The sequence below is a fragment of the Bos taurus genome, chromosome 19, assembly GCF_002263795.3.
Source record: "Bos taurus isolate L1 Dominette 01449 registration number 42190680 breed Hereford chromosome 19, ARS-UCD2.0, whole genome shotgun sequence".
Lineage (NCBI taxonomy): Eukaryota > Metazoa > Chordata > Mammalia > Artiodactyla > Bovidae > Bos > Bos taurus.
This window is the reverse complement of record NC_037346.1, coordinates 12,210,324-12,230,455: the sequence shown is the minus strand read 5'-3', so window position 1 is coordinate 12,230,455 and position 20,132 is coordinate 12,210,324. Positions and strand designations below refer to the sequence as shown.

General features: G+C 35.7%; 1 protein-coding gene across 10 annotated transcripts in view; it reads left to right on the top strand.

Annotated features, from left to right (window-relative positions):
• Nucleotides 1-20,132, top strand: part of BCAS3 (BCAS3 microtubule associated cell migration factor) — a 586,592-nt gene that overhangs the window by 55,848 nt on the left and 510,612 nt on the right. For all 10 annotated transcript variants that reach the window (XM_059878411.1, XM_024980624.2, XM_059878412.1 and 7 more), the window contains exon 6: nucleotides 295-376. In XM_059878411.1, the coding sequence (XP_059734394.1) occupies nucleotides 295-376 (82 nt within the window). The remainder of the gene's footprint in view (nucleotides 1-294; nucleotides 377-20,132) is intronic.

Sequence of the window (20,132 nt, the reverse complement as noted above, 5' to 3'; positions counted from 1 at the left end):
CAAACTTTAACAAACTTGCGGTTTATTAAAGATAAAAATTATAGGCTTCCGAAACAGACCTTTTATTTTCCTATTCATAAGAAGTGCATGCTCTTAACATTTTCTAAAAATATTTATGATAATTTAACATATCAACATGCTTAATGTGTATGGTCACCATAAGTGTGTGTGTATGTGTATATATTAACATTTGAGACCAAAAATCATGGTAAAAATTTAGGAGATCTTGTTTTTGTATAATAATGTTCTGACCTGTGTTTTCGTTTCCTGTATTTTTTCTGTCTCCTCCTGCAGATCAGTGGGGAAGCACAGGAGCTTTTTTCTGTTCGACATGGCCCAATTCGAGCGGCTAGAATCTTGCCTGCTCCACAGTTTGGTGAGTGTAGCCCTTAAGAAGAAACAAATCATTCAGCAAGAGGTTTCTCTTTTATTGGTCTTGGACAACAGACAGCGAGAATGATAACTAAAGCCTGTTTTCCTCCAAGTGTCCATACCCCTTCCCCTCCTCCCTCCAAGATAAAGTCTTAAGTTCTGTCAGTTGAGATGGAAATAGGTAATCTTAACCAATTCAATATGGCCATTCACTTTCTGCTGTGGTTTTGATTTATCTTCCTCCTCTTTGATCTCCATTTAGTCTCTGACTTTGCTGGCTCGCTCTTGAAGGCCTCTTCTCTCTTGGTTTTCATGGCAGCGCTCATCCCAGATCCCTTCCTTGCTGACTGTGCTGCTTTTGTTATGTTGCTCGTTTAGCTTTCTGCTGTGGGTATTCCCCAAGTCTCTGATGTTCTCAGTGTCTTTGCTCTTCTCAGTTTTACTTACTGCCTTGGGGAGCTTGGTTTTCACCATTATCTGGATTGCAGATGAATCTCTTGTCTGTATTTATAGCGATGGCAGAAGTACAACTTTGGACTTTTGGCCTTGAATTTTTGCTTTAATAATGAATACTTCTTAATGTCGTATGTAAATATTAGGCATTTTTTAATTAAAAAAATCAGATATATGGTTAAACTATATCAGTTGTTCAGAAGCCTAAATAACTCCCAAGTCTAATGATCTACGCTTTGTACAGACTGTCTTTTCTCTTTAATTTGCCAGTGTTCACTCAGTAATGTTTTTTGCATGTGCATTAAAAACAATCATTTTAGTACCATTTGCATACTTAAAAAAGAATATTAAAATATTTAACTTCTGTTATATTTTTAAAGTTTGTACAGAAGTTGGAAATCTTCCTAACACTTTGTACAATTACTTCTCTAAATTGGTGAGAATGGTGTTTATTTAAACTATTGTGTGCCTAAGTATTATTAGAGATTAATTTAATTATGAAATCTGCTTAGTTGAAATGGTAGAGGTAGAGGTAATAAGGCAACAGTGTCCTGCAGTCATGTGGAGGTTTCCCCTTGTTATTGAAGAATGTGGCATTATACAGTTACCAGCGCTGTCTCTGCTTCACACACACTGTTTTTTGTTGCATTTGTGTTTTGGTGAAAGTTTTGACAAAGAAGATTGTTTTTGGAATAGCCAGCTTTCTCTTTGGATGGTTGGAATTAAGAACTTCATTACTAAAGGAGTCTGCTGTGTCTTTGTTTCTTTGGTATGTAATTCACAGGGGCAGATTTTTCTCCTTTGATTTATGAAGTTCTTCTCTTTATATCAACTATTTACTATTTATTAAAAATTTTTTTGGTTGCACTGTGTGGCTTGTGGGATCTAGTTTCATGACCAGGGATAGTATCCAGGCCTCCTGCAGTGGAAGCATGGAGTCCTAACCGCTGGGCCACCAGGGAATTCCCCTATTTATGCCAATTATTAATGTTCAACTTTTCTCAAATGTTTTACTTTGGGCAGAAATACTTCATGGGAGAGTATAAAACTTTAGAAGTTAATATTGCTATTAGGATTTGAGTTTGTTTAATTTACTTTGTCTAATTAAAAGAAAAATTTCTTCATCCACTATAACTTTTTAATACACTTTAATTTTAATATTTAAGATGTAATTTCACAAAGCTAAATGTCTGACTTACACAAAATGTATGTGTTGGTTTTATTATTTAATTTTTTAGATTTGTTTTCATTAAAGCTATACATGCAACTGATCAGATAAATTTTGTAATGGAAAATAAGACTACCTAATTCCTCTCTTTTGCCCATTTTGCTTCTGCACGCATTTTGGTGGAATAAGTCTTTACTAGTTTCTGGAAAAAGAATGTGTGGTGGATCTTGTTTGTCTGAAGATGTCTTTATTCTTTCTTAATTAGTTCTTGATTGTTAATTTGGCTGGATAAGAAATACTTGTAAGTAATGCTACTTCAGAAATTTGAAGGTATTAATCTAGTGTTATGGTTGAAGAATCTTAAGTATTTTGATACCTTTTTCTTTGTAAATGGCTTGTTTATTTCTCTGGGACCTAGTAGAATGTTGGCTTTATTCCCAGTGTTCTGAAATTTTGCAGTGTTGTTTGTTGGTTCATATATTATTCTGGGCCTCTTCAGTGTAGAAGTGCAAGTATATAGTTTTGAGAAAGTTCCTTAAACTACTTTTTCTATGATTTCCTTTCCTAAATTTTCCATGTTCTCTCTGGTACTTGTGTTTGACTGTTATACCCCCAGAGTGATTAATTAAAAAATAATTTCATCCCTGTTCTCTTTGGGATATTGTCTGAATGTGGCTTGCTAACTCTTCTTGAGTAATTCTTTTCTGTTACCCTTTTTTTTTAACTTCACCTTCTCATACCCAACACATTCCTCGCTCTCTCTTTCCCTCTCCTCCTTTCCCTCCCTTTGCTTCTGCCTCTCTCTCTCTCCCTTCCTTTGTCTTTTCTTTTTTCTTCCTCTCTCCTTTCTCCCTCTTTCCCTTTCTCTTTCTTGATGTAATTTGTTTTGCGTGTAAATATTATCAAACAGAATCCAGTGATACATAGAAAGAATTATATGTCAGGACCAAGTAAAAGATATTCCAGGTATACAAGGTTGGTTAACATTTGAGAATCAATCAGTGTATTTCACCATATTAGTAGAATGAAGAAGAAACACAAATAATCATTTCAATAGAAATGGAAAAAATCTTTAGCAAAATTTAATAACTATTTATGATTAAAAAAATGTTTAGCAAATTAGGAATAGAAAGAAACATCAGTATGCTAAAGAAAGTCTATAAAGGATCTACTGTTAATATTACAATCAATAATGATATATTAAATATTTTCCTTTGGAATTTGGGATGGATTTACCATTGAACTTCTATTTACCACTGAACTCAAGTCCTTGCCATTACAATAAGATATGGAAAAGAAAAGATGTAAATATTAGAATGAGAGTTGTAAAATCATCTTTATTCATAGATAATTTAAATGTGTATGTAGAAAATACAAAGAAATCTCCAAATGGTTAGAATTACGAAATCAGTAAGAACTGTTGCACAGCAGAATCATTAGGTCTTTGGTGAACTGATTCCCTTGCAGTGTGTTTTTCCAGCATTATCTTTGGCCATCACCAGTGTTCCCTATCTCCACCTTCCTCTCCACAACAACACTCCTTTGTGATGGTTTTATTGAGCTTCCATTTCCTAGGATGAGCCCTCTTCTTCCTATCAGGTCTCTCATTGTCTACTTCCTCTTCTAGAATACACATGTCCTAACGCTTGAGTTAGGACGTTATTCAGGGTCAGTAGTATGTGTTCCCATAGGATTTACTGTGTTTTTTTTTTAAATTTTAGTTGCTCATTGCCTCTTACTTGTAGGTTTGTAGGCTGTTTTCAAATCTTTAGTACCTAACAGAGTACTTGATACAAGGTGTTAATATATATTTTAATGTTCCTACATAATATAATCTTTTGAAAGTTATTATCTAGAAGAAAAGCAAGTTCCCTTTCTGTAGGTGTTTCTGTGCAGTCTGTCTCCTAACAAAAGTGAGAAACTGAAAGATTTGGATGTTCTTTTACCCCATGCTGCTGCTGCTAAGTCACTTCAGTCGTGTCCGACTCTGTGCGACCCCATAGACGGCAGCCCACCAGGCTCCCCCGTCCCTGGGATTCTCCAGGCAAGAATTCTGGAGTGGGTTGCCATTTCCTCCTCCAATGCATGAAAGTGAAAAGTGAAAGTGAAGTTGCTCAGTCGTGTCCGACTCGTAGCGACCCCATGGACTGCAGCCCACCAGGCTCCTCCGTCCATGGGATTTTCCAGGCAAGAGTACTGGAGTGGGGTGCCATTACCTTCTCCGCTTTTACCCCATAGAAGGTCATTATTATATTTAATTGGCATTTATTCATATCAGCACAGTTTGTGCTTCCCAATTTTTTCATGGTCACTAATAATAATTGATTACTTTCTTAATGAACCTACGCCTGCAGTCTTCCAGGAAGCTATGACCAATCAATTGGTATTTTCATGTCAAATAAAAGCTGTTATTTATTATCTTTCAAATCCATCCTTTTTAGAAATTAATTTCAAGTCAATTCTTATTACTCTCAATGACTCTAGTAGTTTTAAGTAAATCAGTACCTGACTTGTGAAATAAAATATAGCAATATATGTGATTTAATGTGTAAGTTAAAAATTTTAGATAGCTGTGGATATTGTGCTAATGATTATTTCCAAGGAGTGGGATCAGAGGCCACATTTGCCTTAATATGTTTTAAATTTCTTAATTTAGACCATACAATTAATTCTAACCACTTAAAATATTCGTTATAAGAATCAAGGAATGCTGAAATGTAGAAAGTGAAAATTCGTGTGATTCTATGTTATTAGTGATAAACCCCGGTTGCCTTTTTACTTGTTTTTTATTTTATTTTTTATTTATTTATTTTTTTGCCTCTTTACTTCTTTAATTTCTTCACTCAGATACTGAGTGTATATTGATAGCTTACAGTATGCATTTCCTGTTTTTTTTTTCACCCTTGAGCTATTCATACATTCTTGAAATTAACTTGTATTATATACAGTACCTGATTCTAGTTCTTTACATGTATTATATGTATTTGCTTTTGGATGTGTGTGTATGTAGAACAGTTTATATTGTGAACATCTTTCCATTTCAAAAGTTCTTTCAGCATTGCCAAAAATTATGTTATTTCATTGTATGAACATTTATATTAATTTTAAACCTTTGCCCTGTAACATGTTACATTGTTATATACTTGTGTGTATGTGTGTGTGTGTGTGTGTGTGTGTGTGTACATATATATATATATATCGGAGAAGGCAATGGCACCCCACTCCAGTACTCTTGCCTGGAAAATCCCATGGATGGAGGAGCCTGGTAGGCTGCAGTCCATGGGGTTGCTGAGGGTCGGACACAACTGAGTGACTTGACTTTAACTTTTCACTTTCATGCATTGGAGAAGGAAATGGCAACCCACTCCAGTATTCTTGCCTGGAGAATCCCAGGGACGGGGGAGCCTGGTGGGCTGCCGTCTGTGGGGTCACACAGAGTCAGACACGACTGAAGTGACTTAGCAGCATATATATATATATACATTTAAAAAGTATACAAGGAATTATTTTTAGGATAACTCCTAGAAGGATAATTACTAGGTAAAAGAATGTATTCATGTAAAAATTTGACAGATATTGTAAAATTGCTTCTCAAAGGAAGTATGCTGTTTATACATGTGAATTCCCTTTTCCCAGTTCTGTGCTTTATTGGCTATTATGCCTATGTGGTGAAGGAAAATCCTATTCTTTAGCAATTTTTTCTGTCTTTGAGTGCTAGGGAGAGTGGATAGTCCTCATATTTTTGCTGTTTTTTCTAATAATACCATGCTTGTTTTGTACTACTGATTTCAACTCTTTACTAGATTATTAGTGATATATTCTTATGTATGTGTGTCTGTAGATGTCCTGTATTGTTGTTCAGTCACTAAGTTGTGTCTGACTCTTTCCCACCCCATGAATTGCCGCACACCAGACTTCCCTGTCTTTCACTATCTCCAAGAGTTTGCTCAAACTCATGTCCATTGAGTTGATGATGCCATCCAGCCATCTCACCCTCTGTCACCCTCTTCTCCTCTTGTCTTCAGTCTTTCCCAGCATCAGGGTCTTTCTAGTGAGTCAGCCCTTTGCATCACATGGCCAAAATATTGGAGCTTCAGCTTCATTATCAGTCAGTTCAGTCGCTCAGTCATGTCCAACTCTTTGCGACCCCATGGACTGCGGCACGCCGGGCTTCCTTGTTCATCGCCAACTCCTGGAACTTGCTCAAATTCATGTCCATCGAGTCGGTGATGCCATCCTCTGTCGTCCCCTTCTCCTCCTGCCTTCAGTGTCTCCCAGCTTCAGGGTCTTTTCCAGTGAGTCCGTTCTTTGCATCAGGTGGCCGAAGTATTGGAGCTTCAGCTTCAGCATCAGTCCTTCCAATGAATATTCAGGACTGAATATTCCAGTGAATATTCCTTTAGGATGGACTGGTTGGATCTCCTTGAAGTCCAAGGGACTCTTAAGAGTCTTCTCCAACACAGTTAGAAAGTTCAAAAGCATTAATTCTTTGCCGCTGAGCCTTCTTTATGGTCCAGCTCTTACATACATGTCTTTAGTTTCATACAAAGAAAATCTTTGCATATCTTTACTATATCTAATTTTAAATCATGACTCTCTTTGAAAGTTGAAGTTTTTCTTTTTCTATTATATCTTCTTGAATGTTTTTTTTTTGCCAACCTCTGATTTTCATAGCTTTTTTGGGGAAATTTCTCCTTTGTTATATCTTCCTTTAGAATCACAGGTACAGTTGTTTTTAATCATTATATTCTCTTCAGTGCCTTGTGTGATATGTGGAATATCTATAGGTGGTACCCACCAAATGGATTTATGCAGTATTTTGCCAAAGAAAAACGAAAACTCTACTTTAGCATAATGTAGTTTTTAAAATCATTTATCACTGACCAAATGGATAGTGCCATTTTTGACTGTAACAGAGCTTGTAATTCTGTCAGAAATTATATTAGCCTCTTGCTTACGCCGTTTGCTTATCGCTTATGGAGTAGATGACCATTTTGGGTTCTCATCTGAACCAGATTTTTTAGAAATCCATATTGAACCTTATTTATTATCCTTAGGAGTCTAATATACTGGGTGTCTGAATTTTCTTGTTTTAGAGCAAATTCTTATAAACTAGGGCTTTTACTCTGAGAGCAGATGGACTGTGGAGATACGGTTTCCTTAAGTGTCTATGAGCCAAAATCCTGTTTCTCATCTAATACAATGGGTAGACAACTTGGCTTATTCCTTTTAGGTTATTTTATTATTACTTACTGCCAGAAAGTTAACTATTATTTTTTGTTCTGCTATGCATGGAATTCACAGTTCACATCCTAAAATATTAAAAGGTTTTTAAAAAAACCCCAAGGTCCAGTCCATTTTTCCTTACTGGAGTATAAATGCCTAGTATATTTTGAAGCTTATAATATTGTAAACAGCCCACCCATGCAGTCAAAAACACTAATTGTAGCTGCTGTTTTATGATATGAATGGCTGAAGTTATTTTCTAGAGACAGATATGAGCAGAACACCTTTAGAATTGTTAAACTTTTTCTCATTTCCTTTTTTCTTTGCAAATTTTTGAATAGGTTGCACTTTCTATGTGTTGAATTTCATTATTTTCTCAGTGTGCTGGCTACGTGTTTCATCCTTTTCAAACAAGTTTTGTCACAATCAAGGGAGAGCTGTTTGATTTGTTTAGTCATATGAATTCAGAAATTCTGATTAACTTTTCCAGAAGGGTTTGTCATAATTTTTTTTTAAAACTCTAATAACTGTGGTTCAACAAGTAAACCCTGTAAACACACACACTCTCACAGTCTGTTCATCCAAAACACTAGCGCCTTTCCGAAAGTAGGCCAACTGACATTTGCTTACAGTCATCACCAGTATTTTGCAAAGAGGAAACAGGCTTATCGACATTTTAAATGGCCAAACTATGAGATTTAGGGCTTCCCTAATGTTTTCTGCTCTAATTACTTCTCAGTTTGCTTTGTGTATTTTTTTTTTTTTCCATAACACCTAGTCCTTATCACTGGGCCCTTTTGTCACTTGGGATCATGTAGATTTTTACAAAATTTTGCAAAGCCTGTGATTTAGGTGAATCCTAACTTGGGAACATATGTTCTGTTCACTTTAAATTTTTTTAATGTTTTTGGTCAGAAAAACAGTGATTTTAAAAGAGAATGTTTGTTTTAGAAATACTGCTGTTTTAGTTTAAAAATCCTTTTAGTTTTTGGTGATGCCATGGTATTGAGTTAGATAAATTGATCTAAGCGTATTCTCAGTTCACACCTAAATATATGATCCCTATAGTTTGGGACTTTTCCTATGAAGGCTATAGTGAGTAGGAAGTATACTAAAGAGAAAAGAGAGGAAGTAAACGGACAAGTCATATGTATAATATTGCTTTGATACTCTTCAGATACAATTCTAGGTCGATTATAAACATTATCACCACTTTACCGCTGTTTTGCAAGGTGAATACCATTACCCTATTTTATAGGTGAGGAAACTAAGCTCAAAGAGGTAGGTGACTAGCATCAAGATACGTTGCTGTTAAGTGATCCAGCTGGAATTTGAAGTTTCAAGCTCACCCTTAACCATTTAGGCCTCACTGTCTTCCATTATATGATTTTTCCTTTATTATAGGAAAACAGTTTTAGCAAATCCAGGTGTTTCTATGCTATGACTCTGACCGCAGAAATCAAACAATTTTGTATTCATTGAAATTTGTAAAAGTAGCTCTGTTTTTCTGTATTTTCATTCACACTTGAAGCTCTAAAGTATCTTCAATTGTGTTTTCATTATATTTGAAGTCCTTGGTTTTTAGTCTAACAGTGAAGAGCAATGAAGATAGTCAGTATTGGGACCCATATATAGGTAATCTGTTTTCCTACATTAAGTACATTGAAAATTTTAAGCTGTTGGGATGAAGTATATCACAAAGACAGCTGTAATCTATTCAAAGTACGTTCACTCTAAATTAAATCAGCCCTTTAAAAGAAATGTTGGTTCCCTTTACTGGACTTGGTATAAACTATTAAAAGTACATCAGAAGGGTTAGTGACGGATATCTCAAATCAGATAAAAACAAAGGTGTAACATGAAGCAACTAAATTACATGTGAGCTTAGTGATTCTGACCCAAATAAACAGACTTGTAATGGAGATGCTGATCCTTATCAGTACAGTTTAAATGCCTTTTTTTTTTAAACTGTAGAACTATAAAGAAGATTGTAGGTGTTTTAGTGAATTGGACAAATTATGGTCTTGAAAATTGTTTGTTTATCCTTACACATTCCTAGGTGTGAAAATGAAAACTCATAATTTTCTAAATAATAGATATTTTAAAGTAAATCTTTTAAAGGATTTATCTTTATTGACAAATAATTTTCATGCCATGAAACTCATCAATTTTAAGTAGAAAATTTGATGAGTTTTGCCAGATGGATATCGTTATGTAACTATCAAAACACAAAACCTTTTATCACTGTAAGAAGTCCCCCTTTTCACTTCACACCCACTAAAATGGCTATATCCAAAAGAGAGATAATAACAGATATTGGTGGGATGTGGACTAATTGAACCTCTCATACATGGCTTCTGAGAATGTAAGATAGTATAGCCACTGGAAAATAGCTTGACAGTTATTAAACTGTTAAATACAGAGTTGACATATGACCCAGCAATTCCACACCTAGGTGTATAGCCAATAAAAATGAAAACATGTATCTACACAAAAGCTTGTATGTGAATATTTATAGCAGCATTATTCACATTAGCCAAAAAGTAGAAACAATCCAGATGTCTGTCAATTTGTAAATAGAATGTGGTTCTAATGAAATATTATTTGGTCATAAATAATTGAAGTTCTGATAAATACTAAACCTGATGAACCTTGAAAACATTATGCTAATTAAAAAAACACAGCTATAAAAGGCTGTGTGTGCTTAGTGACTTAGCACAAACATAGTAAGTGTCGATTTAACTTTGTAAGAAAATGCTAAATTGGAATTCCAAAGTGGCTATTCTGATTTTCATTCCCACTGGCAGTGTTCCAGTTTTCCTAATGACTAATAATATCAATCATCTTTTCTTGTGATTATTTGCCTTTTTATTGTTTTTATAAAATTGTCTCTCCAAATCTTTTACCCATTTTTAATGGTGTTTTTATTATTGAGGTGTAAGAGTCCTGTATATATTCTAGGTAGAATCCCTCCTTTAGATATGTGTGTGTATATGTATATAAAATATGTACAAAGATGTGTTCCTTCATGTGACTTACCCTAATGGGCTTTGAAAAAGAAAGACTTTACATTTTGGAGCAGCTTTGGGTTCATAGCAAAATTGAGCAGAAGGTACATGTATTTCTCTTATACCTTCCTGACTCTGTACATACTTTTTCTCCCCCGTTATCAACATTCTCTCAGAATACAGGTTTTTCAAAAGTTTTTACCTTTAAATTTTCATTCATTTTTATTTACTAATTTGCTGAATTTGGTGTGTGTGTGTTTTTTTCTTTTACAGGTTGTGATTTTGGTGTTTCTTTTTTCATTCAGGTTTTTTCCTAGGTTTCCTTGTGATTTTTGTCCTTGAACCATGAATTATTTAGAAGGATGTTATTTCCTTTTTAAATTTTGAGAGATTTTCCTGGTACCTTTGTATTATTAATTTCTAATTCAATCCCATTGTTATTAGAAGGCATAGTTTATGTGATTCTGGTCCTTTTAAGTGTTCTGAGATAGGTTTTATGTCCTAGAATATTTTGTCTTGTTCCTTTCTTCTGTATCCTTATGTATTGTCTTTCTGCTTATTCTGTCAGTTACAGGAGTTGGTTGTTGAGATCTTCCACTGTTAGTGAATTCTTGTAATTTTATGAGTTTTTGTGTTATGTGTTTTGCCATTCTGTTATTGGGAGCAAAACATTTAGGATAGTAAAGTCTTCTTTATGTATAGATATGTTTTTTATGAAGTCCCTGATACTATTTCTTGCTCTGAAACAGTCCTGCTTTCTTTTGAGTAGTTTTGGCATGGTATATCTCTTATGGTTGTTTTACTTTTAACCTTTGATTTTCTTTATACCTGAAATGCATTTCTTGTAGGCAGTGTGTAATTTTTATCCAATATTGTATCCTGATTATCATTGTGTTTTAGACCATTTTATTTAATGTGTGTATTATGGGATTTAAATCATAAAATAATTCCATTTTATCTCCTGTGTTGTATATCTTAGCTATGTCTTTTTGTCTTGTTTTATTTTTTAGTGCTTCTTTATGATTTATAGTATTTATCTTTAATTCATCACAGCCTACCTTCAAGTAATATTATACCATTTCACGTATTATAAAAAATCGGAAATACTTAACAATAGCAAAACAAACCCATTTTGATTGAAAAAATGGGCAAAGATTTTGAATAGATGTTTCCCCAAAGAAGATATACAAATGACTTATAAGCACGTGATGCTCAGCATCATCATTGCTGCTGCTGCTGCTGCTAAGTTGTTTCTGTCGTGTCTGACTCTGTGCGACCCCACAGACGGCAGCCCATCAGGTTCCACCGTCCCTGTGATTCTCCAGGCAAGAACACTGGATTGGGTTGCCATTTCCTTCTCCAGTGCATGAAAGTGAAAAGTGAAAATTAAGTCGCTCAGTCATGTCTGACTCTTCGCCACCCCATGGCCTGCAGCCTACCAAGCTCCTCCGTCCATGGGATTTTCCAGGCAAGAGTACTGGAGTGGGGTGCCATTGCCTTCTCTGAGCATCATCATTAGGGAAATGCAAATATAAACCACAAAAAGAGAACACTTCCCATCCATTATATAACACCCATTATAATGGCTAGAATAAAGAAAAGAAAAAAAGCCCCACAGAAAATTAAGTATTGGTGATGATGGAGTTGGAAAAAATTGGAATCCATGTGCTTTGCTAGTGCAGCCACTGTGAAAAGTGGTATGGTGCTTTCTAAAAAATGTGGATTTGTGAAGAATTTTGGGTATGAAGTACTAAAGAAATAAAATACATAGATATATTTGTTTTAATAGACTTTTTTTAAAAAAATTGGGGCTTCCCTGATAGCTCAGTTGGAAAGAATCCATCCGCAATGCGGGAGACCTGGGTTTGATCCCTGGGTTGGGGTGATCCCCTGGGGAAGGGAAAGGCTACCCACTCCAATATTCTGGCCTGGAGAATTCCATGGACTGTATAGTCCGTGGGGTCGCAATAATTAATTGTAACTGGAGGCTAATTACTTTACAGTATTGTGGTGGTTTTTGCCATATGTTGATCTGAATCAGCTACGGGTGCACAGGTGTCCCCTTATCCCGAACTCCCCTCCCTCTTCCCTTCCCATCCCATCCCTCTGGGTTGTCCCAGTGTACCGGCTTTGAGTGCCCTGTTTCATGCATTGAACTTGGACTGGTGATCTATTTCACATATGGTAATATACATGTTTCAATGCTATTCTCTCAAATCATCCCACCCTTACCTTGTCCCACAGAGTCCAAAAGTCTGTTCTTTTGGTCTGTGTCTCTTTTGCCCCTCTTGCATATAGGGTCATCGTTACCATCTTTCTAAATTCAATATATATATGTGTTAATATGCTGCATTGGTGTTCTTCTTTCTGACTTACCTTCGCTCTGTATAATAGGCTCCAGTTTCATCCACCTCATTAGAACTGATTCAAATGTGTTCTTTTTAATAGCTGAGTAATATTCCATTGTGTACACATACCACACTTTCTTATCCATTCATCTGCTGATGGCTATCTAGGTTGCTTCCATGTCCTATCTATTGTAAACAGTGCTGCTGGATGAACATTGGGGTACATGTATCTCTTTCAATTCTGGTTTCCTCAGTGCGTATGCCCAGCAGTGGAATTGCTGGGTCGTGTGAACTGTGGTGTTGGAGAAGACTCTTGAGAGTCCCTTGGACTGCAAGGAGATCCAACCAGTCCATTCTGAAGGAGATCAGCCCTGGGATTTCTTTGGAAGGAATGATGCTAAAGCTGAAACTCCAGTACTTTGGCCACCTCATGCGAAGAGTTGACTCATTGCAAAAGACTCTGATGCTGGCAGGATTGGGGGCAGGAGGAGAAAGAGACGACAGAGGATGAGATGGCTGGATGGCATCACTGACTCGATGAACATGAGTTTGAGTGAACTCCGGGAGATGGTGATGGACAGGGAGGCCTGATGTGCTGCTATTCATGGGGTGGCAAAGAGTCAGACACAACTGAGCAACTGAACTGAATTGAAGGAGTCTCCACACTGTTCTCCATAGTGGCTATACTAATTTGCATTCCTACCCCCAACAGTGTAAGAGAGAGTTCCCTTTTCTCCACACCGTCTCCAGCATTTATTGTTTGTAGACTTTTTGATAGTAGCTGTTCTGACTGGCGTAAAATGGTACCTCATTGTGGTTTTGATTTGCATTTCTCTGATAATGAGTGATTTTGAGCATGTTTTCATGTGTTTATTAGCCATCTGTATGTCTTCTTTGGAGAAATGTCTGGTTAGTTCTTTGGCCTATATTTTGATTGGATCATTTATTTTTCTTGTATTGAGCTGCATAAGCTGTTTGTATATTTTTGAGACTAATTCTTTGTCAGTTACTTCGTTTGCTATTATTTTCTCCCATTCTGAAGGCTGTCTTTTCACCTTGCTTATAGTTTCTTTCATTGTGCAAAAGCTTTTAAGTTTAATTATGTCCCATTTATTTATTTTTGCTTTTATTTCCATTACTCTAGGAGGTGGGTCATAGAGGATCTTGCTGAGATTTATGTCAGAGTGTTTTGCCTGTGTTTTCCTCTAGGAGTTTTACAGTTTCTGGTCTTACATTTTATTTTTTAAGAGCAATTTCAGGCTTACAGAAACACTGAACAGAAAATGTAGAGAATACTCATATATTCTGTGAAATTAGAGTTCCTGTCACTCCACATCCTCACGAGCATTGATGTTGTCAGTGTTTTGCTACCTGTGTTACGATATTTCTTTGTTGAATTTGTTTTCCCTAATAACATGTGATGGGACACTTCTTTTCATATGCTTATTTGCCATCTGTATGTCTTCTTTGATGAGGTATCTGTCAGGTCTTTAGCCCAGGTTGTTTATTTTCTTGTTGAGTTTTAAGAGTTACTTGCATATTTCAGATAACTGTGTGTATGTATATTTCTTCGGTCTTTTTTCCCCTTTTGTGTTTCCGTTACTTTCTATTGCTGCCTCTTCATGTTTACTAATCTTTTTTTTTTTTTTCTGCAGTATCTAATATATTGTTAATCTATCCTAGTATATTTTTCATCTCAGACACTGCATTTTTCATTTTTAGGAGTTGTGTGTGTGTTTATATGCTTCTTTATGGAGAGATCTCCCATGTCTTTTTTTTTTTAACATGTTAGCATTCTCTTTTACCTTCTTGTATAAATGGAGCATGTTTATCATAGCATTTAGATGTCAGTCTATCCTATGGAAAGCTATACTGTGTTTGCAGATTGGAAGAATTAAAATTGTTGAAATGACTGTGCTCCTCAGACCAATCTATAGATTCAGTGCACTCCCTGTGAAAATGTCAATGACATTTTTCACAGAACGAGGACATATAATTTTAAAATTCATATGGAAACACAAAAGACCTTGAATAACCAAAACAATCTTGAGAAAGAATGGAGCTGGAGGTATCACATTTGAGGACTTCAGACTATACTGCAAAGCTTCAGTGATCCAGACAGTGTGGCACTGGCAGAAAAGCAGACAGAAATCAGTGGAACAGAATAAAGAGCCCAGAAAGAAACCCATGCAGTTTTAGTCAGTTAATATACGACACAGGAGGCAAGTGTATACAATGGAGTAGAGACAGTCTGTTCAATAAGTGGCTCTGGAAAAACAGCTACATGTCCAGAGTGAAATTAGAACATTTTCATGTACCATATACAAAAATAAGGTCAAAATGGATTAAAGACCTAAATAGAAGACCAGAAACCATAAATTGTATAATTTTTTTTTTTTTTAATCTGTCTTCTCAAGTAACAGAAATTAAAGCAACAGTAAACAAATGGGACCTAATTAAAGGCTTTTGCACAGCAAAGGAAACAGTGGACGAAATGAAAGACAGTCTACTGAAGGGGAGAAGACGCAGTGATGTGACTGATTCATATCCAAATATATAAACAGCTCATACAAGTCAACATCAAATAAAACAACTCATTTAACAAAATGGGCAGAAGATCTAAATAGACATTTTCCCATAGAAGCTGCACAGATGTCCAACAAATACATGAAAAGATACTCAGCGTTATTAATCATCAGAAATGCAAAACTTCATGCCTCTCAGAATGACTGTCACCATAAAGGCCACAAATAACAAATGTTGGTGAGGATGTGGAGAAAGGGGAACTCTTATACCCTGATGGTGGGAATGTAAATTGTTGGGGCCACATGGAAAATAGTATGGAGGTTCTTCAAAAAACTAACAATAGAACTACTGTATGATCCAACAATTCCACTCCTGTGTGTATATCCAGAAAGAAAAAAAGCTGAGGCATTAATTAAAAAAGAAACATGTACCCTAGTCGCTCAGTTGTGTCCGATTCTTTGGGACTCCATGGACTGCAACATACCAGGCTTCCCTGTCCTTTACTATCTCCCAGAGTTTGCTCAAACTTACGTCCATTGAATTGATGTTGCCATCCAACCATCTCATCCACTGTCATCCCCTTCTCCTCCTGCCCTCAATCATTCCCAGCATCAGAGTCTTTTCCAGTGAGTTGGCTCTTTGCATCAGGTGGCCAAAGTATTGGAGCCTCAGTTTCAGCTTCAGTCCTTCCAATGAATATTCAGGACTGATTTCCTTTAGGATGGACTGGTTTGATCTCCTTGCTCTTCAAGGGACTCTCAAAGAGTCTTCTCCAACACCACAGTTCGAAAGCATCAGTTCTTTGGTGCTCAGCCTTCTTTATGGCCCAACTCTCACATCCATATATGACTATTGGAAAAACCATAGATTTGACTAGACGGACCTTTACCAGCAAATTGATGTCTCTGCTTTTTAATACACTGTCTAGGTTTGTCATAGTTTTTCTTCCAAGGAGCAAGCAAGTTTTACTTTCATGGCTGCAGTCACTGTCTGCAGTGATTTTGGAGAACCCCAAAATAAAGTCTATTTATAGTAGTCAAGATATAGAAGCAATCTAAGTGTCCATCAACAGATGAATGGATAAGGAAGATGTATACACACATACACACACACAGTGAAATTTTGCCATTTGCATGGTTGGACTCGGAGGGTTTTATGCTTAGTGATTTAAGTCAGAAAAATAAGTCATACAGAAATATTGTATGGTGTCACTTATATGTGGAATCTAAAAAATCTAGTACACTAGTAAATGTAACAGAAAAGAAGTGGACTTTCAGAGAACAAACTAGTGGTTACCAGTGGAGAGAAGGAAGGGGAGAGGGGCAAGATAGGGTCGGGGACTAAGAGTTATAAACTGTTAGGTATAAAATAAGCTACAAGGAGATATGAACCACTGTATAAAAATCAGATAACAGGGTCTTACTGAATAGCACAGGGAACTATATTCAGTATCTTGTAAAAGAGTATTTGTAAATGGGATCACAAAAAGTTAGACATATCTGAGCAACTGAACAACAATGTGTATGTGTGTGTGTGTGTGTATATATATATATATATGGATATATAATTGAATCACTTTGCTGTACACCAGAAACTAATATTTCAATTAAAAACAAATAAGCTACAAGGATATATGGTACAGCATGGGCAATATAGCCAATATTTTATAATAACTATAAATGGGGTATAGCTTTTAAAAATCGTGAATTACTGTATTGTGACTCACTATGTTATATCCCTGAAACATATGTTACATTGTAAGTCAGCTGTAGATCATTAAAGAAATGTCAATCTGTTCTGTCAATTGATTGCTTTTCTAATTATGAATCAGCTTTTCTTGCTTTTGCTTGCCTTGAAACATTCCGTTGGATGCCACACTTTGTGAATTTTATGTTGCTCAGGGCTGATATTTTGTATTCCTTTAAATATTTCTGGGCTTGATTCTGAAATATAGTCAAATTACTCAGTTTTTGTTCGGTATGTCCGAAACAGCCTTCAGTCTAAGGCAGGAGTGTGCTAACATTTTCTTAAAGGGTCAGCAAGAAAATATTTTAGGCTTGTGGGGTTTTTATTTGTAAATAAAGAAAATGGGATTGGATTTTATTTGTAGAATAGTTTAAATATTAAGGTATCTTTGGGGAAGTTGAATATCGGATCATTTAAAAGGTGCAAGCATTTTTAGTTATTGTACTTTTAATTGTGCTTTCTTCTCTCTGGTACTAGATGCAGTAGAAAAAGAAAATGATAAAAACATCAAGGGATTCTTTTTTCCTTTTGATTTCATGAATAGGTAAAGGAGGCTTGAACTTTCTCTCTCACCTTACTATTGTCAAGGGATTACGATGATTCTTACCTTTTAGAGAATGACATTTTTTCCCTCTTTGCCTGTGATGCTTTTAATCTTAAAAAACAAGATTATTGGGCCTCAGTTGTTATCATTTGAATATCTTCTTGGCACCTCCTGTTTAACCTAGTTTTCACTAAGATTTTCCCTCTCGTCATTTTTAGTCTGTCAGTTTTTATGTAAATGTATGTTCCCTCTGGGAATATTTTGGAATTTCCATTATTTCACTTGTGAAACATGGAAGGAATCTAATTTGAGGCCAGGTGACTTTATATAGCTTCACAGTTAACAGCAACAACCAGGCACACAGACTAATCAAAACTCTCAAATTTTATAATACAAAAATGGAAAATACAACTGTGTGTGTATGTGTGTATGTGTGCGTGTGTGTGCAAATGAGTGAAAAGCACAAAATTTAGAAGAGGGGCTACCCAGTAGTGGGTGAGTGACAGGGTTTAGGATGTATGAATATGTGTTAGTAAATGGAAACTGTTGGTAATGTTTTACTTCTTATCTTGGGTGATGGGTTAATAGGTATTTATTATATTATTAAAATATAAAAATGAAGTCCAAGCATTTAATGTTAAAATGAACCAAGGGTTGAAAAAGTGAAAGTGTTAGTTGCTCAGCTGTATCCGACTCTTTGTGACTCAGTGGACTGTAGCCCGCCAGGCTCCTCTGTCCATGGAATTCTTTAGGCAGAAATACTGGAGTGAGTTGCCATTCTCTTCTCCAGGGGATCTTTCCTACCCAGGGATCGAACCTGGGTCTCCTGCATTGCAGGCAGATTCTTTACTGTCTGAGCCACAGAGAAGCCCCCCACCAAGGATTGTTAATGGTCTAATTCTTTGTATTTGGGGCTGTAAGTGGAGAGGAGAAAGGTATAAGCAAGAGAAACCATATTTGGTCAGAAGTGGAAATCAGAAATGAGAACTAAAAGTTTGGAGTGAAGAAATAAGAAGGAGGGATGTTTCTCTTTGTATATATTTTGTCTTGAGAGATTGTCTTTTATAAAAATGTATTCTTGAAAGGTGCTAATGTTTTAAAAATTTAACAGTATTAAGTCACTTCTGCATTTGTAAAGTAGTGTATTTATATATGTTTTCTCTAACCAGAATATGACTGTGGCTAACTTCTGTGCTTGGTATTTTTATTCATATTTTGAACAGGCCACTGTAGTATGATTTCAAGTTCATTGTCTATTATATTTTTATACCATAGTTTTATAGTCTTTCAAGTGTAAATGATATTCTCCTTTAAAAATCTTTTTAAAATTGAAGCATAATTGATTTACAGTATTGTGTTAGCTTCTGGTATACAGAAAAGTGATTCAGTTTTATATATGTATATATACATATTCTTTTTGTCAAATTATTTTTCATTATAAAGTGAGTGAGTGAAGTTGCTCAGTCGTGTCTGACTCTGCGACCCCATGGACACCAGGCTCCTCCGTCCATGGGATTTTCTAGGCAAGAGTACTGGAGTGGGTTGCCATTTCCTTCTCCAATATTTTCATTATATTCATTCATATATTCATATATATTCATTCATTATATTCATTCATATATTTCATATATTGTTCATTATAGTTTATTACATAATATTGAATATATTTCTCAGTGCTCTACAGAAGAACCTTATTATTTACCTGTTTTACATATAGCAGTTTGTATCTGCTAATCCCAAATTCCTAATTTATTCCCCATCTCTCTTTCCTCTTTGGTAGTGGTTAAGTTTGTTTTCAGTGTCTGTGAGTCTGTTTTATCTTTTATGTAAGTTCATTTGTATCATTTTTTGTGATTCTACATATAAGTGATATCATATGGTATTTGTCTTTCTCTATCTGACTTTGATTAATATGATAATCTCTAGATCCATGTGGCTGCAAATGGCATTATTTCATTCTTTTTTTATGTCTGAGTAATATTCTGGTGTGTGTGTGTGTGTGTATCACATCTTCTTTTTCCATTCATCTGTTGATGCACATTTAGGTTGGTTCCATGTCTTACCTATTGTAAAATACTGCTGCTATGAACATGGGAGTGTTGGTATCTTTTGAATTATAGTTTTCTCTGAATATGTGCTCAGGAGTAGGATTGCAGAATCATAGGGCAACTCTATTTTTAGTTTTTTGAGGAACCCCCGTACTGTTTTCCGTAGTGTACTTGTCAAATCTTGTGTATGATGTGAGGGAGTATTCTAACTTCATTGATTCACAAGTGGGTGTCCAGCTTTCCCAGTACCCTTGCTGAAGAGATTTGTCTTTTTTCTATTGTATACTCTTATCTCTTTTGTCAAAGATTAATTGATTGTAGGCATCAACAGTACTTTTCTTTATCCTGTCTCACCAGGACAAATGAAGTAAGCTGTAATTTTTTTTTTTTTTTAATTTCACTGAAAAAGTGCCTAAAATGAGCAGTTGTTAAGAGGGTGCCCCATGACCTCCATTCCACCACTGGCAGGATGGAAAAAATGGCTCTAGAATTCTGGTGTCTTCTCCCATCTCCCTTTCTCTCCCTCTCATGCTACATTCAGGGTGTTGCTATGGGAACTTCCTTATATCTTTTATCCTTGCTGACCTTAGTCACCATAAGAAGCCTAAAGAGATATCTCTCATCCTTACAGTCTCTTCCATATATTCAGTTGCCAAACTTTTAGAATCTCTCTATGGATTCCCTTCCCCTTGT